This window comes from Budorcas taxicolor, chromosome 15 (assembly GCF_023091745.1).
Source record: "Budorcas taxicolor isolate Tak-1 chromosome 15, Takin1.1, whole genome shotgun sequence".
NCBI lineage: Eukaryota > Metazoa > Chordata > Mammalia > Artiodactyla > Bovidae > Budorcas > Budorcas taxicolor.
The window spans coordinates 80,929,524-80,948,796 of record NC_068924.1 but is presented as its reverse complement, the minus strand read 5'-3'; the positions used below and the strand labels follow the sequence as shown (position 1 = coordinate 80,948,796).

The window sequence follows — 19,273 nt, the reverse complement described above, 5'->3', positions numbered from 1 at the left end:
ACTGCAGCACGCCAGGCCTCCTGGTTCCTCACCACGTCCCAGAGTTTGCCCAAGTTTCCCCGTCGTGGATTACTGCCTCCTTGTGACGAAGGGGCTTGCATAATTCAATGAAGCCACGCTGTGCAGGGCCACTCAAGACGGATGGGTGACAGAGGAGAGTTCTGACTAAATGTGGTGCGCTGGAAGAGGCGATGTCTGACCACTCCAGTATTCTTGCCGTGAATCCCACGAACTGTAGGTGAGGTAGGGCCTTAGGGATCACCCCAGCTTCAATGAAATGGTTGCTGAAAAATAGCCAAGAGGTTTCTGGGTATGAAAGGCTTAGGAGAAAGTCCCCTTAAGACTCGCACACTAGCCAGCCTCCCGGGACTTTAGTAAAGGACACTTGGCCTTCATCGCAGACGAAGTCACAAGCGTCTCCTCTGACTGTGCTGCCGAGACATGACCTTCAGACGCCTTGGAGGCTCTGGAGTAGGCAAGCTTGCGTGAGCAAACAGAAATCAGGATAAGCGCTTAGGAGTGACTGGGCTGGGGAGCAGGCAGGCTGCTTTACAAAGAGCCGCATATATAAGGGGAAGCAGGGAAACATGACACCTGCACACAGCAGAACTCGGGAACAGGAGACGGGACGCGCCAGGAGGCAGAAGCATGGCCCGGGTTGCCCTCCAGCTCCTGACCCTTCTCTGGGCTGCGACGAGGACCAGCACCCGGACCCGAAGCTCATGCTGTGAGTAGGGCATGGTTTCCAAGGAGGTCAGGAAGCGGTTACCCTGGCAGAAAGCTCAGACCCTGGCATCTAGTGATGAGAGAGCCTGAAAGTAGGAGTCGTGCCAGGGGTTCCCTGCAGGGTGTGAGTCTGTACGCTTCATCTCTCCCGACTTAGTAGCATGAGTTCTTTAGAGGCAAGTCTCTGCATTTCACACTAAGAGAGACTGAAACGCTGTTGCAGGAATGATGGCTGATGATTTGGGGGGAGACCCTCGGTGACTGTCCTGCCCATGAGCCATTGGTGGTGAGAAGGCTGGGTGCCCGCTGAGGCTAGGTCGTAGCCCAGGTCCTTCTTATATCTCATGGCAAAGTGAGAAAAGGATGGATGCAAGGGAATCGGTGATTTCTGGGAACATGTTGGAAACAGCGTGAAATGTCTGTGAGCCACAGCGTTTGATGCTGGAAGTAAAAAATCACTTTCTTAAAGACCTGAGTTCCTTGGAAAGATGTAGGGACTAACTGGGGTTCCCCGGGGGCTCAGATGGTAAAGAATCCACCTGCAGTGCAAGAAACCCAGGTTCGATCCCTGGGTGGGGAAGATCCCCTGGAGGAGGGCATGGCAGCCCACTCTAGTCTTCTCGCCTGGAGAATCCCATGGACAGGGGAGCCTGGCGGGCTACAGGCCATGGGGTCACAGGAGTCGGACACGACTGCGTGACTGAGCATGCGTGCAGGGACTAACTGACCTCAAAAGGAAACCTCGGCGTTTTCTCCATTTCTCTTTAATAATCACCCCCAATGGGGGCATCCCCAAGGATACCAAAGCTAAAAGACGCTTTCTCCTAAGAGAGCAGAAAACATTTCTGAGAAGAGAGAGTGAGGATGAGGGGTTTAGTAAATGGCTTTGCCCTTCGCAGCTGTTCCCTCAGCAGAGCAGCCCTGGGTCGATGGCATCCAAGCTCTCATGGAGAACTCGGTGATCAACTCCACCTTCCCAAATCCCAGCATCCTGATCGCCATGAACCTGGCAGGAGCCTGCAACGTGGAGGCCCAGAGGCTCCTGACTTTTGACCTCATGGCCAGTGACACAGCCGGTGAGAAACCAGAGCCCCTTGGCGGGCTCCCTGAACCTCCACTCCCAGACCCCCTCCCCAAGCCCCTCCACCCAACGCTACTTGTGACGGTGCCTAAGTCACCCAAACACCTTTCCCTGCATCCCCGGGAGGACAGAAGCTCGGGTGGGCGCATTCACACAAGAGGGCAGCAAAGCAGAAAGAGCTCAGATTAAACGTAAATGAGCAGGCTTGCAGGTCTGACTCCGCCACCTACTAACTCTGTGACCCTGAAGGGCTCACAGATTCCCACCAACCTCACCTCCGTCGTTCACAAAATGCAGGTCATTCGAGCAACAGTCACACTAATGGCAGGGTTTCCTTGACGGTCCAGTGGTTAAGACTCCACACTTCCAATGCAAGATGACGCAAGTTCAATCCCTGGCTGGGGAAGAACCGAAGACTGCATACTCCATATGGCATGACCAAAAAGAATAAATACTTTAAACACGAACAGCAATAATAACAAAAGCAATAAAATCTCTGTTCTGCCTGCGTCACAGGAGTTGCCTTGAGGTCCAAGTTAGAGAAACTTGAGTAGGGTTAAAAGCGTCTTGTAACTAGACATGTTTCCACACGAACTTGCAGGGGTATTCTTGCTGCTTCTCTAAACAGATACCAGGAAATCCGAATGAGGTGGTCAAACCACACAGAGGTCACCAGGTTAAACATTCCTACAGTGTCTTCCCACACTTCTTTCCTTAAGAAAGGTCAAAAAACTATCTGATCACATCATTTTTAAAAAAAAATCAAAATGATATGGAAAGAAGCAGAGAGCTCAGCCTGACCACTGGAGCTCTCCCCTCTGAGAATGCCTTTGTTTAACAGTACTATTCTCTCCTCCACAGACCTGACCGCTGGTCAGCTCGCCCTCACCATCATGGCCCTCACCTCCTCCTGCCGAGACCCTGGGGACAAAGTATCAACTCTGCGGACCCAGATGGAGAACTGGACACCTTCCAGTAAGACCTCATCAGAAGGGAGTGGGGAAGTGAGGCAAATGGCCCTTCCTGAGAATTTTAAATCTGTAAAGAGAAGGAGGGGAGGGTGGACATGGAGGCAAGAGACCAGTGTTCCTCCACTCAGGTCACTCTGATAATCCCCATGTGAGATCTCCACTTCGGTCCAACGAACTGGAAAAGACGCCCTCCCAGGAGGACCTGATTGCACGCCTTCCCCTGAGGACAGCAGCCTCCCTTCGGTTCTGCTCCCCTGCCAGATGCCGTTCTTGTTCTGAGACACAGGAAGTTATCTCTTTCCAATATAGTATCTTTCTTTTTGGACAGGATTTCTAGCCATGTCCTTTTCAAAGGTCTGGCTTTTCCTTTTTCACAAATGCCTTCCTTACGGTGAACTTTAGTCTTACGCAGGCTCCTGTCCTCTCTCAAGGCCTTGATTCCTACGCTTCCACCTTCTATGGGCCCAGTCTGGCCATCCTGGCACTGTGCCAGAACAACCCAGAGACGACCTTACCCATAGCAGCCCGCTTCGCCAAGACCCTGCTGGCCAACTCCGCTCCCTTTGACGTGGGTAAGTCACTGGTTTCAGACACTTCCCTGAGCTTGGAACACCAAGGTCACTGAGGGGTAGAGCTGGGGGAACTGTGGTGGGGGCTGCTTTCCATGGAGGAGGAGGGGAGGGCTGGGAAGATGCCAGCAGGTGAGAGATCCTGGGCAGACACTTGGTGGGCGTGCAAGGGATAAATAAAACATAAGGTACACACGAAAGAGAGAAGGAAAACAGAAAACCAGGACAAACCTTGACGTGTCTGGCAGTTCCAGAATCTCCACTGGAACCAATAAGCATGTCATCCAAGTCAAGAGTCGTCCCAACAGCAATTAAATTATTAAACCAACGTCTAGACTCAGCCCCACCCTGAGCCTCCTCTTTAATCCCTACTGAACTCTGGGAGTTGGTGATGGACAGGGAGGCCTGGCGTGCTGTGGTGCAAAGAGTCGGACACGACTGAGCGACTGAACTGAACTGATGCGTCCACACTCTATTCTTCTCAGGGCTTCTCCTTACAACATCCAAACATTCTCTTGACATTAAACAGCTCCTCTCTGAATCTTAAAGCCTTGATGCTCTCCTCAAGGATGCACTGGAACCTTCTTCCTGCATCCTGCGAGGCTGCCTGTGAATGGACACTCTCTCCTCCACCCCATCACACATAATGACCCCTTCTCAGCACAATGCCCTCTGTGAGGTCCCTCATTTGTGGTCACCTTTTCTCCTCTGCCACTGTCTAAGCAACAGCATCAGCTCACGTTTTCACCCCTTACATATGCAGCTTCGACGACCTCTCTCATTTCAGTCCCTACTAGACCAACACTCAGGTCGATATTTGCTCAGGTATCTTCCCTGTGGGTCAAACACAGACTGGCCTCTGTTTCTCATCAGGGACCTTCTCGTGGCTGGGGCGTCTCTGCCAGTTCAGGAACCTGGGACTTCTCGGCCAACACTGTCGTCCTCGGCTAGATGATACAACTTTGGGGTGGAGACTAGGGTGGGGAGGAAAAGATTAGTGAGGGAAAAATGCCATCTGGCGAGTCTCTGGTCTGTTCTGGTCTCACTGTGCCAGAGTTTGTCCATTTAGTTCACACACAATAAGAAGGAAAGGGCCGAGGACCCCTGTACCAGGTACCCCGGAGGAGGCAGTCCCCACCCGCCCCCTCATCTGAGAGCTCCCGGCAGGGTAAGGAGAGAGGGCAGAGAGGACACGGCAGGTACAAACAGCGGATGCTGGAGGAGTCCAGAAAAGAGGCGGCGCCTGCTGGGTGCGATGACAGAGGAGGCTTCGCTGAGAAGCGACGATGGCTGGAACTTCACCAAGCACTGACTTTCTGACAGATAAACGCTGGGACATGCGAAGTGGGGTTGAGAGTGCTGCCACTTGGCTTTCATCTGAGGCGTGAGCCGTGGCGTCCTGCGGCGCCGCTCAGGCCCTTGCTCCTTACCAGCTAGGCCGCCCTGGGCGGTTCCCCGACCCCTCTGAGTCTCCGTACCCTCATCCCTGAAATGGACACAATCAGAGGGCCTGTCTCACAGGCTGTCCTGAAGGGTCAGGGAGGTTACTGAATGCAGCGAAGTGAAAAACCGAAGTCAGCCCCGCCGTCGTGTCCAACTCTTTGCGATTGCATGGACTGCTGCCTGTCCCTCTCCTCTGTCCATGGAATTCTCCAGCAAGAGTGCCAGAGGTTGCCATTTCCTTCTCCAGGGGATCTTCCTGACCAGGGACTCAAGCCCGGGTCTCCTGCACTGCAGGCAGATTCTTTACCAACTGAGCCCCTAGGAAAGCCCCCACTGAACGCAGCAATCCAACAGTAAAATGTTGGTTGTTCCAACTGTGGAGGGGGTGGCTTACCCTCTGCTGTGATTCACAGACGCAGGAGCGGTGGCGACCTTGGCTCTGACCTGTATGTACAACAGGATCCCCATAGGTGCAGAGGATGGGTACCGTGCCTTGTTCGCTCAGTTGCTAAAGAAGATCGTGGAGGATATCAGCATGAGGATCCGAGACAATGGCATCATCGGAGACATCTACAGCACTGGCCTCGCCATGCAGGTAAACACGTCCTGCAGGAGAGGCGGGTTCAGTCCCTGGTCAGGAAAATAGGCCCCGCATGCCGCACAGCCTGCTCCCCGCGCCCCCCGCCACCAAAAAAATGCAGGTAAGCCTTAACTCCCCTCTGCTTCACCGGTAAAGTAGAAAAACAAATATACATGAACGCTCTTTGTTTCCCTGGGGAAAAATGGTAACTCCAAGAAATGTATTCATTTACTATTAATAATGATCAGTTTGTTCATAAAAATTCCCAGGTGGCCCTAGTGGTAAAGAACCCACCTGCCAATGCGGGAAACATAGGAGACGCAGGTTCGATCCCTGGCTCGGGAAGGTCCCCTGGAGAAGGACATGGCCCCCACTCCAGTGTTCTTGCCTGGAGAGTCCCATGGGCAGAGGAGCCTGGAGGGCTGCAGTCCATGGGGTTGCTAGAGTCAGACACACAACTGAGCGACTTCACTTTCACTTTCACTTTCATGCGTTGGAGAAGGACATGGCTGCCCACTCCAGTGTTCTTGCCTGGAGAATCCCAGGGTCGGGGGAGCCTGGCAGGCTCCAGTCCATGGGGTCGAAAAGTGTCTCAGACCCAGTTGAAGTGACTTCGAATGAGAGTTTGGTATATTTTTTAAAATAAGGTTATTCGAGCAAGTCCTCAAGTAACATTGACTTTTCTGATTCCATCTTGCCTTGTATCGTGATCCCAAAAAAATGTGGGATCATATTCAAAAGGATTAATGAAAATAAGCCAAAGCTGCCTAGACATCTAATTTTTGTCAAGCTGTTTTACTCTCTTGATGTCAATTCAGCCTCACAAAGATCCCTACTACATGGCAACGGCAGATACGTCTGGCCATCCAGTTCACAGTCAGTGCAGTGTTCCCCTGTACAGTGTTCCCCTGTATTTGTATAGCTCCAAATACAACCACACACACACACACACACACACACACACACACACACATGGACTGCAGCCTGCCAGGCTCCTCTGTCCATGGGATTCTCCAGGCAAGAATACCGGAGTGGGTAGCCATTTCCTTCTCCAGGGGATCTTCCCAGCCCAGGGATCAAACCTGGTTCTCCTGCATCGCAGGCGGATTCTTTACCTTCTGAGCCCTATAGGAGTAAGAGAAAAACTGCACCATGACCTTGCCAACATGGACGCCCAAGAACCAGAGAATCATAATATTATACTTAGTGAAGTTAAACAGGCAGAAAAAAGACAAACGCTGTATGACATCACTTACCTGTAGAATCTAAAAGATAACACAGTGAATGTATACGCAGAACAGAAACACTCTCGCAGATACAGAGAGCAACCTTGTGGTCACCAAAAGCGAGAGAGAAGCGGGAGGACGAACTAGGGGCATGGGGTTAGCAGATGCAAACTACTAGGTATAAAACAGACAAACAACAAGGCTATGCTGTGTTCACAGGGCTTTATAGCCATTATCTGGTAATAACCTATCACGGAGTATAATCTGCAAAAATACTGAAGCACTATCCTATATGCCTGAAACTAAAATAATACTCTACAACCCACGGGATTCTCCAGGTCAGAATGCTAGAGTGGGTAGCCTTTCCCTTCCCCAGGGGATCTTCCCAACCCAGGGATTGAACCCAGGTCTCCCACATTGCAGGCAGATTCTTTACCAGCTGAGCCATCTGGAAAGCCCATAAAGCAACTATACATCACTAAAAAATAAAGAAACAGAATCACGGTGTTATGATGCCAGCCCTAAATCTAATTTAGCTCTGGATTAGTGCAGGAGGATGGACAGAATGGCTTGGTGCTCTGCATGTTAAGTTAGCAATGCAATGCACAGCATGGTGGCTATAGCTAACAGTACTATATTATATATTTAAAAGTTACTACCAGAGTAGCTCTTAAGTTTTCATCACAGCATAAAAACTGTGAAACCACGTGTGGCAATGGATGGCTAGACTATACTGCAACCATCCGACAGAATATACAAACATAAGATGAACCATACACCTGAAACGAACACAATGTTCCATGTCAATGACATCTCAGTTTTTTAATATTTTAAAAATTAAGATAAAAACCAGCAAAGGGCATAAATAGACTAGAAGTTGTTTCATGTTACACAGAAGAGTGGATAAAAATCCCCCGTGTGCCACGGAACCAACTAATGAAAATAAAATCAGTTTCTACAGCATGTTGCAGTCAGTGGAATTTTGCCAGAGAACAAAACACTGTTTTACTGGCTGAATCACACAAGAGTATTCCCAGGGCTCTGGTCTAGAAAGCTTTGTAGTGAAACAAAGGAAGTTTGGAAGAAATCTATGGTGTTTTGTTCATGACTCACTAAAGATAACCTTGCTCTCCTTAGTGCCAGAGAGACAGGTGTTTGCTTTTGCTAATTTGGTTTGTCAATTCTGCAAGGTACACTGTGATAAGTTGTACCTGAGAATTAAAGTTGTCCTTGGAAAAAGGCAGGGCCTCATTCATATCCAAATATCAAAGGTCAGGTGGATTTCTTGCCTCTGCCTAACCCCATCATGCCAGTTTCTTACCCAGGCAATCTGAAGTCTGAAACCACCAGGTGTCAACTATATAAACTTGTTCTAATCTGAAATATTCTGGCGTCTAAAGCCAAGTGTTTCTGCTGCCGTTCAGTCTCTCAGTCGTGTCGAACCCCATGGACTGCTGCACGCAGTCTTCCTTGTCCTTCACCATCTCACGGAGCTTGCTCAAACTCATGTCCATTGAGTTGGTGATGCCATCCAACCATCTCATCCTCTGTTGCCCTCTGCTCCTCCTGCGTTCAGTCCTTCCCAGCATCAGGGTCTTTTTCAAAGAGTCAGTTCTGCACATCAGGTGGCCAAAGTATTGGAGCTTCAGCATCAAGGTTTCTAAAGCTCTGACAACTTGAGCTTGAATCCCGGTTAACCACAATCTTGGGAAAATGACTCTCTTGGGATTTCATTTTTCCCATCATAGCAAAGGCATAAAAGAATCACAGATATGATGTGGATTTTAATAACTGTGGTCTCTCCCAAGGGAATAAGGTGAATTAAGCTTCCTCTGCAGCCTTCAGTCACCTCTGCCTGCTATCATTGCCCTTCAAGTGACCTAGATCACTCACGTTGCTTCCCAGGGGCACTCATGGGGCCTTCCCTCTGTTCCTGAATCCTTGATCTTTCTTCCATCAACATGCCAATGCTTTCATGGTTCCTCTGGCAAGAACTTAACTTGGAGAGGTAAACCTCTCCTGCCAAGCTGTAAACTTCTCCTGCCGAGCTATTATTGACTTCTAACAATTAAGGCATCGATGTTGCTGTCCCGTCACTGAGTCGTGTCGGCCTCCGCAACCCCTCGGACTGCAGCACCAGGCATTGCAGCAGGCTCCTCTGTCCTCCACTGTCTTCCCGGGATCGTTCAGATTCGTGCCCACTGAGTCAGTGCTGTTATCTCGCCATCTCATCCTCGGCTGCCCCCTTCTCTTTTTGCTCAATGCATTACTCCTTCCTAAAGAGTGGGTGTTCGTGATGTTTTATCCCAAAGGGATACAGATCACTTAGCGGGGTCTGGGAGGGGAACGTGGCTAGCAGACAAGATGTGGTGTCTGGGAAAACCTAACTGACGGCCTTTAACCACAGAGCCCAGTAAAGTGGACTCTGGGAAGAGCCACTGTCACGGTTGTGGACGTCAACAGTGCTTGTCAGAACTGCCTGTGTGCTCACACTGTGCTCTCCAGCTCACATCCATGTCTGGCTCCCCTCTCCCATTTTTCATTCAAAGCTTCAAGTGAATCAGTTGTCAGCAACCCCAGCGCATTAACATGCTCTGGTGGCTCCCGTCAGTACAACCCTAAAGAGAGGGAGATGGAAGGACAGATTCCACATCATACATTACAAAATGCTGTTGCAGGGATTTCCTCGACAGGCCTGTGGTTAAAACTCTGGGCTTCCACTGCAGGGGGCACCGATCCCATCCCTGGTTGGAGAACTAAGATCCCAGGAGACTTGTTAAAAAAAAAATGTTCTTATTTAAAAAAAAAAAAATGCTTTTGCATAGCATCCCAACTGAACCTCCAATGACCGCTCCAAAGGTAGGGCAGGAGCTCTGATTTCCATTTTACCAATGAGACAGAAAGCTCAGTAGAGTGACTTGCGCCGTGTATTCATCAAGAATCATTGTGCGAAAAACAGAAACTCCAACAGTTTCTGCTTAAGGAAAAAAAACAACTGAGATTTACTATTTCACATAAACTAGAGGATCCAGGTGATTTCAGAATTAATCAGAATAAAGGTCTCAAATAAGATATTAGGGATCACTCTATCATCTCTCAGTCCTGATTTTTCTGCTTCTCTCCTGCTTCTTCAAAGTGTGTGAGAAAGATGGTCACCAGCGCCTTCAGTTCAGTTCAGTTCAGGTGCTCGGTTTTGCCCAACTCTTTGTGACCCCATGGACTGCAGCACGCCAAGCCTCCCTGTCCATCACCAATTCCCAGAGCTTACTCAAACTCATGTCCATTGAGTCTGTGATGCCATCCAACCATCTCATCCTCTGTCGTCCCCTTCTCCTGCCTTCAATCTTTCCCAGCATCAGGGTCTTTTCCAATGAGTCAGGTCTTCGCATCAGGTGGCCAAAGTATTGGAGTCTCAGCTTCAGCATTAGTCCTTCCAATGAATATTCAGGACTGATTTCCTTTAGGATGGACTGGTTGGATCTCCTTGCAGTCCAAGGGACTCTCAAGAGTCTTCTCCAACACCACCCCTGCGTCCTCCGCCGTGGCCCGGGCTAAGGAACCTCTGGCTGGCGGTCCTGTGTGATCAAATGAGGGGCCAGTACCCGGAAGGGTGTGCAGAGCAGAGAGCAGAAGAGGTCTCCCATGGTGAGACGGCCAGGTTGTCCTAGACAAGAGCTCCCCAGAGGCTTGCTTTGCCAGCGTTCCTCGCCCTTCTACATCTAAGTACCGTGAGCAAGTACCACAGCCCTGATAGCACTCCCTGGATGCAAGTGTTGCCGTTCAGTCCCCAAGTAATGTCCAGCTCAATGCGACCCCATGGACTACAGCCCACAAGGCTCCTCTGTCCTTGGGGTTCTCCAGGCAAGGATACTGGAATGGGTTGCCATGTCCTCCTCCAGGGGATCTTCCTGACCCAGGAACTGAACCTGGGTCTCCTACCTCTCATGCATAGGCAGGCAGATTTTTTACCGCTGAGCCACCTGGGAAGCCTCAGTCTAAATGTAGCTCAGATGTTTACTGAGGGACTGCTGTGTGACGGACACTGCACTAAGCAGCGGGGACATGGCTATGAACGAGAGAGACGTCGTCTGGAACCTCTGGCTGATCACAAAGATCAGTGATCGAGTCTAACCCTTACAGGACTTATAAAGGCCAGCTCTCAGCTATACCTAACCTGTGTGTGTGTGTGTGTGTCTCTTCCCCCTGGCCCCAGGCTCTCTCCGTGACACCTGAGAGGCCTAACCAGCAGTGGGATTGCCAGCAGACCGTGGATACTGTACTGGACGAGATCAAGGAGGGGAAATTCCAAAACCCCATGTCCATTGCCCAAATCCTCCCTTCACTGAAAGGCAAGACCTACCTAGATGTGCCCCAAGTGTCCTGCAGCCCTGGTAAGGACTCTGAACATCTGTCTCTCCCTATAAAGTGGCGTCTTAGGCCAGGAATGACAGGTGGACCTAACTGGGCCAATTGTAAGTGGCATAAGGGCTTGTTATACCTGTGACGTCCAGGCAGGCAGAGCCACATCTGACGTCCAGTCCCCCAGAGCTGTAGGTTAGCAGGCAGCCATGCTGTCCTGCCCTTGAAATTCAGTCCCATGTCCACGTCATTCAGCACACGCTTACTGAGCACCTACTATAGGTAAGGCATTTTGTGGGATGCTGGTGGAGAGAGATGGTCCGTGGTCCTAACAAATTAGCATGACTTCCTGCATCCATTTGACAAGCACACCAAACATGATGCTGTCTTATCATGTCTGCTCTTTACAAAGCCAGGAGGTAAAATGTAGGCAAAACCTACAGCATTTGGAAGAGTGAAGTAAATATTAACTAGGGACTTCCTGGCACTCCAGTGGTTGTGATTCCATCTTCCAATGAAGGGGGTGAAGCGTCGGTCCCCGATTAAGGGACTAAGACCCCATATGTGTTCAGCCGCTCAGTCATGTCCGACTCTTTGCAACCCTATGGGCTGCAGCATGCCAGGCTTCCCTGCCCTTCACACCTAGCAGCCAAAAACATAAAATGAAAGCAGAATTGTAACAAATTCAGCAAAGACTTTAAACAACGGTCCACATCAAAAAAGTCTTTGACAAGAAAGAAGTATTGAGTAGAAATAGAAGCGTCACACGGTGCAAAACCAAAGGAAGTCTGACCAGCCATTGAGTTTGCCTGGGAAGCTCAGGAGAAGAGCAAAGTTGACTTTACAGTCAAGACTTAGAGATATACAAATATGCTCACAGCGCACCACAGGGGTGGGGTGAAAACCTGGCACAGAGATATTATATATTTCTTTCTAATCACATACTAACATAAAATATGATTCTTCTTACCTTGCTTGAACTTCCTGGTAGAAGCGGTGATTAGCAAGCTCTTCGTCAGTCTCAGGACAGAGTCTACAGAGACCACAGTTAAGCAATCCAGTTCCAACTGTACCAAACGCAGCCACACTCACCTAACTCCTTAGGCTGCTTACCAAAGATTTCCCAGCTTGAACAAGGTGGCCATACAGTCCTTCCTAGGATTCCACACTAGTTACCCAGGGATTTTGTTAAATGGTCTGAAACATCTTACCTTTGCTTCCAGATTCTTCAGGTAAACAAAAAGCCCCAGGTGAACAGGAAGTGCCATGTACAATATGTGACTTAGGGCTCACAACCCTCCCTTCAGCTTAACAACTCTTTCAAGAAAAGAAATGTTCATTATTAAGGGAGCTGTCGGTTCTTCAGCTGTGACCATTTCTCTAGGATGGGAGACAGCTTCATAGATCACACAAGTTTCTCAGAACATTCCACAAGAGACACAGAACCATTGTTATTTCTTGAGATGCTTTCTGCGATGCTCTGCCAATAACAGAGATTTTGCACCTAGACTGCAAACTCCATAATCTTTACTGAGCTTGGCCTCTGTGCTCTTCACAGATCAAGAGGTACAACCAACCCAGTCCGACTTTCCCAGCCCTGTGCCCACCTCAGCCTCCAACATCACTGTCGGCTACACCATAAGCAACCAGCTGAGGGGCGTGGAGCTGCTCTTCAACGTGACCATCAGCGTCAGCGTGAGGCAAGGGTCTGTGCTGCTTGTCGTCCTGCAGGAAGCGCAGCGCCGAAACCCCAGGTTCAAGTGAGTGCTCCGGCGGCGCTCTCCGCTCCTTCCAGGTTCAGTCTGAACTCCCATTCTCTCTCTCTCCCCGTGCTCGCATTCCTGCTTTGTCCCCTTCTTACAAAGCAGCCGATCTTTATCGAATCGCCCCTCCAGGTGCCTGTGATCTCGTAAGGAGGAAAGGCCCTCATAAAAATGAAATAGCTGATGATGGAGCTTTCAAAACAGGAATTCAAAGGAGAGAGAGCACAGAGCGGAGTAGAAGGGTCAAGGAAGTCTCGAAGAAGAGGCCTTATACAGCAAGATATGAAAGGATGGTATTCCAAGAAGAGGGGATTTGGTCAGCCCCGAGTTAACAAGCGTTGGGTATAAGTTCCTCTAACTCTTAGAGGAGGATGAAGCATTTGAGACAGAACTGAGCAAGGGATTTAGGGTCCATGAATAAACCAGCTTGACTAGGGACAGAATACAGGACTGAACTAAATGAACGGTGCCTGAAGGGATAAACTGAGTGATACCACAGACAGCCGGAAATCCCAGGCTGAGGAAATGGGACTCCACCTTGTGGTGAAGCATTGCAAGTTTTTGAGAAAGAAGAGTGTTGCGAAATGTTAATTGGGTTGGAGAATGAATGACTAGGAGGAAAGCTAGGGCGTGACCACAGAAAGGGAGCTGTTCTACAAAGTGAGGAGGACTGTATCTAGGAGAAAGGCACTCCTGCCAAGGAAGACGCCCCAGGGCTTGTGAGGGGCTGGACGTGGAGAGGCAAGAGAAAGAAGCTTCAGAACCATCGATGGGACTGTCAGGGAGAAAGAATGTCCTTCAGAGAAAAACAATCACTTCAGACAAGTCCAGTTGTCTGAGTTTGAAACGGAATCATTGGGAAGCTTTTGGAGGTAAAAAGAAGTCCTAGAAAAAGAAGGCAGGGTAAGCAAAGGAGACTGGGTTCTCATCCGACAGAGGCGATGGCGGAAGTTAAGGACAGTGTCATAGGTGGCAGATACAATGCTTCCTCTAAAACCTGAGACAGAATTATTCCCATTTTACACATGGAACCACTTAGATCCAACATCGTTAAGTAATGCTCTAAAGATCACAAAACATGGCACTAGCTGAGTTGAGATCTGAAGCCACATTTGACTGATTCCGAAGCCCATGTTCTTTCCACTGCCCAACTGCAGAAAAAAAATGAAATTAAAAGGAGAACATTAAGCTTTGGGGAATGTTTATAGTTTGCAAAAAAGGAAACAGTAGGGAAATATGGAGAAGCTAAGTTGTAAGAGAAGGAAGGGGAAGATGCTAAGTCGTGGGAGGAAAAGATGAGTTACTTTCAAAGGAAAGATGACATAATCCAAATTCTGCAGAGAGACGTCCAGGAGAAAGACTGACAAAGGCCAAGGAATTGACGAATGAGTGACACAGGAGCGGCTGCGCAGGGTTAAGTACATGTGTCTGCAGCTCGCAGACCAGCTCCAGAACTTCTCCAACTTCTGTAGAACAGGTCAGGATAAAGATCTCATTTCTAGAATACCTAATTTGCCAACAATCTTCTGAATATATTTTACTTCCTCTCCAATCTTAGCTTTAATTTTGCCTGAATTTTATTTTTCTAACTGTAATGTAGTAAATATACATAGGAGAAATTTTGTGGGGGGAAAAGCATAAAGAAGAAAACAAAGCATCCGTAGTCAACCCAGAACATAATCACTGTTGGTATTTTTTATAATTTTACAGGTATTTTCTCCATGTGTATTACAAATACTTGTGATCCATACATACATGAGATAGATAGATATCTCTCATCCAATGTGTACCCCACATTTTCACTTACTATTATTGCATAAGCATTTTTCCATGTCACTGAAAGTATTGAAAAATATGAATTTTATAACTGCCAAAGAGTCGATCTTGGATATTTATTCCATCACTCACCTAATTTTTTTGCCCATTGTTGGACATTAACATTTTTTAATTTGCTTATTGATGTTTTTGAAAACCCATTTGTATTGTTATTTAATTCCAAGTGAAGTGAATGGTCTGCTCATAAGTCATCTGCACTTTCTCTTTCAGGCATCTTTTTCTGATCTTTGAAGCATTTAGAATGCCTCTGGCCCTTCATCTTTGCTTATTACCTGACTTGGAGCGAGGCATTAATCACGTATGATATTATTCTCACAGGTTTGAAACCACAATGACATCCTGGGGACTTGAGGTCTCTTCAATTAACAATATCGCTGGAAATGTTAATGACAAGACATATTGGCAATTCCTGAGTGGCAGAGCACCTTTAACAGAAGGTGAGTGAAGAAAAGGAATGTAGGCACTTTTCCCGCTGTTTGAAGTCTAAATTCTTTCATTTCCATATTTAATTCATTCATTTATTTAGTCAATAAATACTTGTGAGAGTATGTGTATATACAATAGTTGTATATATAACAGCTTTGTATGTACGTATGCACATATATCATGAATATACAGTAATGTTAGATAGACAAGTGGATAACAAATGAGTAGTTATTTTAAATAGTTTTTTTTTTAAAAATCAAGAATCCTGGGACGTCTCTGGCGGTCCAGCAGTTAAGACTCCACACTTCCACTACAGGGGGTGAGAGTTTTATCCCTGATCGGTGAACTAAAAGCCCATATGCTATGTGGCTCAGAAAAAAACAACAAATAAAAAAGTCAAGAATTCTAACACCACTCTGAGCCAGTGGAAAAAGTATTCAGTGAAGAAAAGTGGATTGACCTACAGTAGTAAGAGCTAAAGAAAAAAAAGCAGATGAGAAAGACATAAACAAAAAAACACAAGTGCGTGGTCTAAGAAGATGGCCACTTTGGGGTTAAAAGACACGTATGCGTGAAACGAAAGAACAGCACACTCACAGCCAGAGGAGATCGGTGAGAGGGATAAAAATAACAGCTATCGATGCCGTGCTGTTATTTCAGTTCCTGTTCACATCAACCCTGTAGGTATTAGTGACTCTCCTTTTAAGCAGAAAAAAACTGTCTCAGAAAGAAAAAGAGACTCCCCCCAGGCACACACGTAGTATGTGATGGAGCAGGAATCACGTCCACAGCTTCCGTCAGGGTCCATTGTTCACCTTCTTTCACACTAGTGTTTTTAAAAATTGCCAAAATGAAGAATGCTTGCTTGGAGAAATTGCAAAGAAGGAAACACAGACTCAGCAAAAACCCTAACTATCTCCAAAGTGTTTGCACAAATGCTAAAATATTCTCTGCCTTAAAGAGCACTAGTCTACTTTGTCTAAGGATGATGTGAAGTCAACCCGATGTTCACAGAGATGTGACCATCCCTTCACACAGTTGTCAAGTCAGTAGAGTCACAGCAGAGTCAGACTGAAGCTTTGTCGAGATGCTTCATTGTCCAAGGCAACAGCAAGAGAGATGTCTTCCCTAGCACCTGTCACGACTTTAACAAAATCTGGCCTGTCAGAATTTGTGGAATTGCAGGCAAGCATATAAGAAAGATCTTAGAGTCACGTAACCTTGTAAGCGTCTTTTAATTTCATGGCTGCAGTCACCATCTGCAGTGATTTTGGAGCCCAAAAAAATAAAGTCTAACACTGTTTCCACTATTTCCCCATCTACTTCCCATGAAGTGATGGGACTGGATGCCATGATCTTCGTTTTCTGAATGTTGAGCTTTAAGCCAATTTTTTCACTCTCCTCTTTCACTTTCATCAAGAGGCTTTTTAGCTCCTCTTCACTTTCTGCCATAAGGGTGGTGTCATCTGCATATCTGAGGTTATTGATATTTCTCCTGGCAATCTTGATTCCAGCTTGTGTTTCTTCCAGTCCAGCGTTTCTCATGATGTACTCTGCATAGAAATTAAATAAGCAGGGTGACAATATACAGCCTTGATGCACTCCTTTTCCTATTTGAAACCAGTCTGTTGTTCCATGTCCAATTCTAACTGTTGCTTCCTGACCTGCATACAGATTTCTCAAAAGGCAGGTCAGGTGGTCTGGTATTCCCATCTCTCTCAGAATTTTCCACAGTTTATTGTGATCCACACAGTCAAAGGCTTTGGCATAGTTAATAAAGCAGAAATAGATGTTTTTTCTGGAACTCTCTTGCTTTTTCCATGATCCAGTGGATGTTGGCAATTTGATCTCTGGTTCCTCTGCCTTTTCTAAAACCAGCGTGAACATCAGGAAGTTCACAGTTCACATATTGCTGATGCCTGGCTTGGAGAATTTTGAGCACTACTTTACTAGCATGGGAGATGAGTGCAATTGTGTGGTAGTTTGAGCATTCTTTGTCATTGCCTTTCTTTGGGATTGGAACGAAAACTGACCTTTTCCAGTCCTGTGGCCACTGCTGAGCTTTCCAAATTTGCTGGCATATTGAGTGCAGCACTTTCACAGCATCATCTTTCAGGATTTGAAACAGCTCAAATGGAATTCCATCACGTCCACTAGCTTTGTTTTTAGTGATGCTTTCTAAGGCCCACTTGACTTCACATTCCAGGATGTCTGGCTCTAGATTAGTGATCACACCATCATGATTATCTGGGTCATGAAGATCTTTTTTGTACAGTTCTTCTGTGTATTCTTGCCACCTCTTCTTAATATCTTCTGCTTCTGTTAGGTCCGTACCATTTCTGTCCTTTATTGAGCCCATCTCTGCATGAAATGTTCCCTTGGTATCTCTAATTTTCACTCCTTGGAAGAAAAGTTATGACTAACCTAGATAGTATATTCAAAAGCAGACACATTACTTTGCCGACTAAGGTCCATCTAGTCAAGGCTATGGTTTTTCCTGTGGTCATGTATGGATGTGAGAGCTGGAATGTGACGAAGGCTGAGCGCCAAAGAATTGATGCTTCTGAACTGTGGTGTTGGAGAAGAGTCTTGAGAGTCCCTTGGACTGCAAGGAGATCCAACCAGTCCATTCTGAAGGAGATCAACCCTGGGATTTCTTTGGAAGGAATGATGCTAAGGCTGAAACTCCAGTACTTTGGCCACCTCATGCAAAGAGTTGAGTCATTGGAAAAGACTCTGATGCTGGGAGGGATTGGGGGCAGGAGGAGAAGGGGACGACAGAGGATGAGATGGCTAGATGGCATCACGGACTCGATGGACGTGAGTCTGAGTGAACTCCGGGAGTTAGTGATGGACAGGGAGGCCTGGCATGCTGCGATTCATGGGGTCACAAAGAGTCAGACATGACTGAGTTACTGAACTGAACTGAACTGAAGCCTTGGTTTGGAACCCCTTCTCTCTCTCTTTTTTAGCCGTGTAGCCCAGCTTGTGGGATTTTAGTTTCCCGACCAGGGATCAATCCTGGGCCCTGGCAGAGCACTGAGTCCTAACCACAGGGCCACCAGGCAATTCCTAAAGCCCCTTTTCTTATTTTCCAGCTGCACTAGGCAGATAATGACTCTTCTCTGAGCCACAGTGCCCACAGCTATCAACTGGAAATAGCACTGCCCTGTAGGTTATTGTGAGGATTAGAGAGGAGCAAGGTTACTGCGTTCTGCGTCCTATTTGCTCAAAAACGCGTATCACTATTGCCATTATTTCTCTCACAGTTTCCATCTCTTTAATTGCCCTGGAAACTTAAGTCAGGCTTATTCTCCTGTCTGCTAGTTACTTTTCTTCTCTGGGGGTAAAAATGTCCTGTGAGATCCGAAACGATTTGGGCCTGGAATTGTCAAGCTTTCTGACACCTGGTTACTTCAAACTTAATCATCAGTTATGTCATAATCTGTGTTCCCTGCCCAGAAGACAAAATTCTCAACCAGCTGCCCTTCTTTAAGTCCTCCAAAATGTATGCGTTCCCAACGTGAATGCTCTAAATTTGGCTTACCTACACCGTTTTAATAGTAACAACTTTCCTGCACATTTATTATGTTAAATATTGTATTAGACACTTGGCAGTCATTATTTCTAATCCTGGAAATCATTCTTCAGCATAAATACTAATAGTCCAATTGTATATAGGAGGGAAGGAGGCTGGCACAATCTAAGGGGCTTGGGCAAAGATTTGCTCCACACGACAGCTGAGAGCCTGAGAAAAAAGGCCTCAAAATCCCAACTCCATGCTTCCTTCATACAAGTCACCTCGATGGTGATCTTGCGGCCCTGCCGCTGCTGCTGCTAAGTCGCTCAGTCGCGTCCGACTCTGCAGCCGAGCAGGCTCCTCCGTCCCTGGGGTTTTCCAGGCGGGAGTACGGAGCGGGGTCTTGTTCCCCTACCCCTGGCCAATGTAACGGGCTGCCCAGGGGGCGCTGGCGGTAAGGAACCCGCCTGCCAGTGCGGGAGGCCCCGAGACGCCGCTTCCGCCGCGGGGGGACGGCCCCCTGGAGAAGGGAAAGGCAACCGACTCCAGAGCCCCCGCCTGGAGAGCCCACGGGCAGAGGCGCCTGGCGGGCTGCCGCCCGTGGCGTCGCCAAGAGTCGGACGCGGCTGAGCGGCTCCGCAGCCCACCCGCACCCAGTGCGGCGGGCGCGCCCGCGGGCGCCGCGGCCACGTCCGGCTGTTCTCTTCCCAGGAGTCGCTGACTACGTGCCCTTCAACCACGAGCACATCACAGCCAACTTCACGCAGTACTAA

The 19,273-nt window shown here is 47.9% G+C and overlaps 1 protein-coding gene across 1 annotated transcript; it reads left to right on the top strand.

The window, feature by feature from the left end:
• Positions 1-648: 648 nt before the first annotated feature.
• CBLIF (cobalamin binding intrinsic factor) lies at positions 649-19,273 on the top strand. Its single transcript, XM_052653304.1, has 9 exons — positions 649-727; positions 1,626-1,802; positions 2,669-2,782; positions 3,210-3,350; positions 5,204-5,385; positions 10,810-10,987; positions 12,514-12,715; positions 14,873-14,991; positions 19,212-19,273. Exons 1-9 carry the CDS (start codon positions 649-651, stop codon positions 19,271-19,273), a joined length of 1,254 nt encoding a protein of 417 aa, XP_052509264.1.

Coding starts and splice junctions, on each gene's coding strand:
- CBLIF (XM_052653304.1), top strand. CDS start 649: ATGGCCCGGGTTGCCCTCCAGCTCCTGACCCTTCTCTGGGCTGCGACG. Junction 1,803..2,668: donor CATGGCCAGTGACACAGCCG/GTGAGAAACCAG, acceptor TCTCCTCCACAG/ACCTGACCGCTGGTCAGCTC. Junction 12,716..14,872: donor CGCCGAAACCCCAGGTTCAA/GTGAGTGCTCCG, acceptor TTATTCTCACAG/GTTTGAAACCACAATGACAT.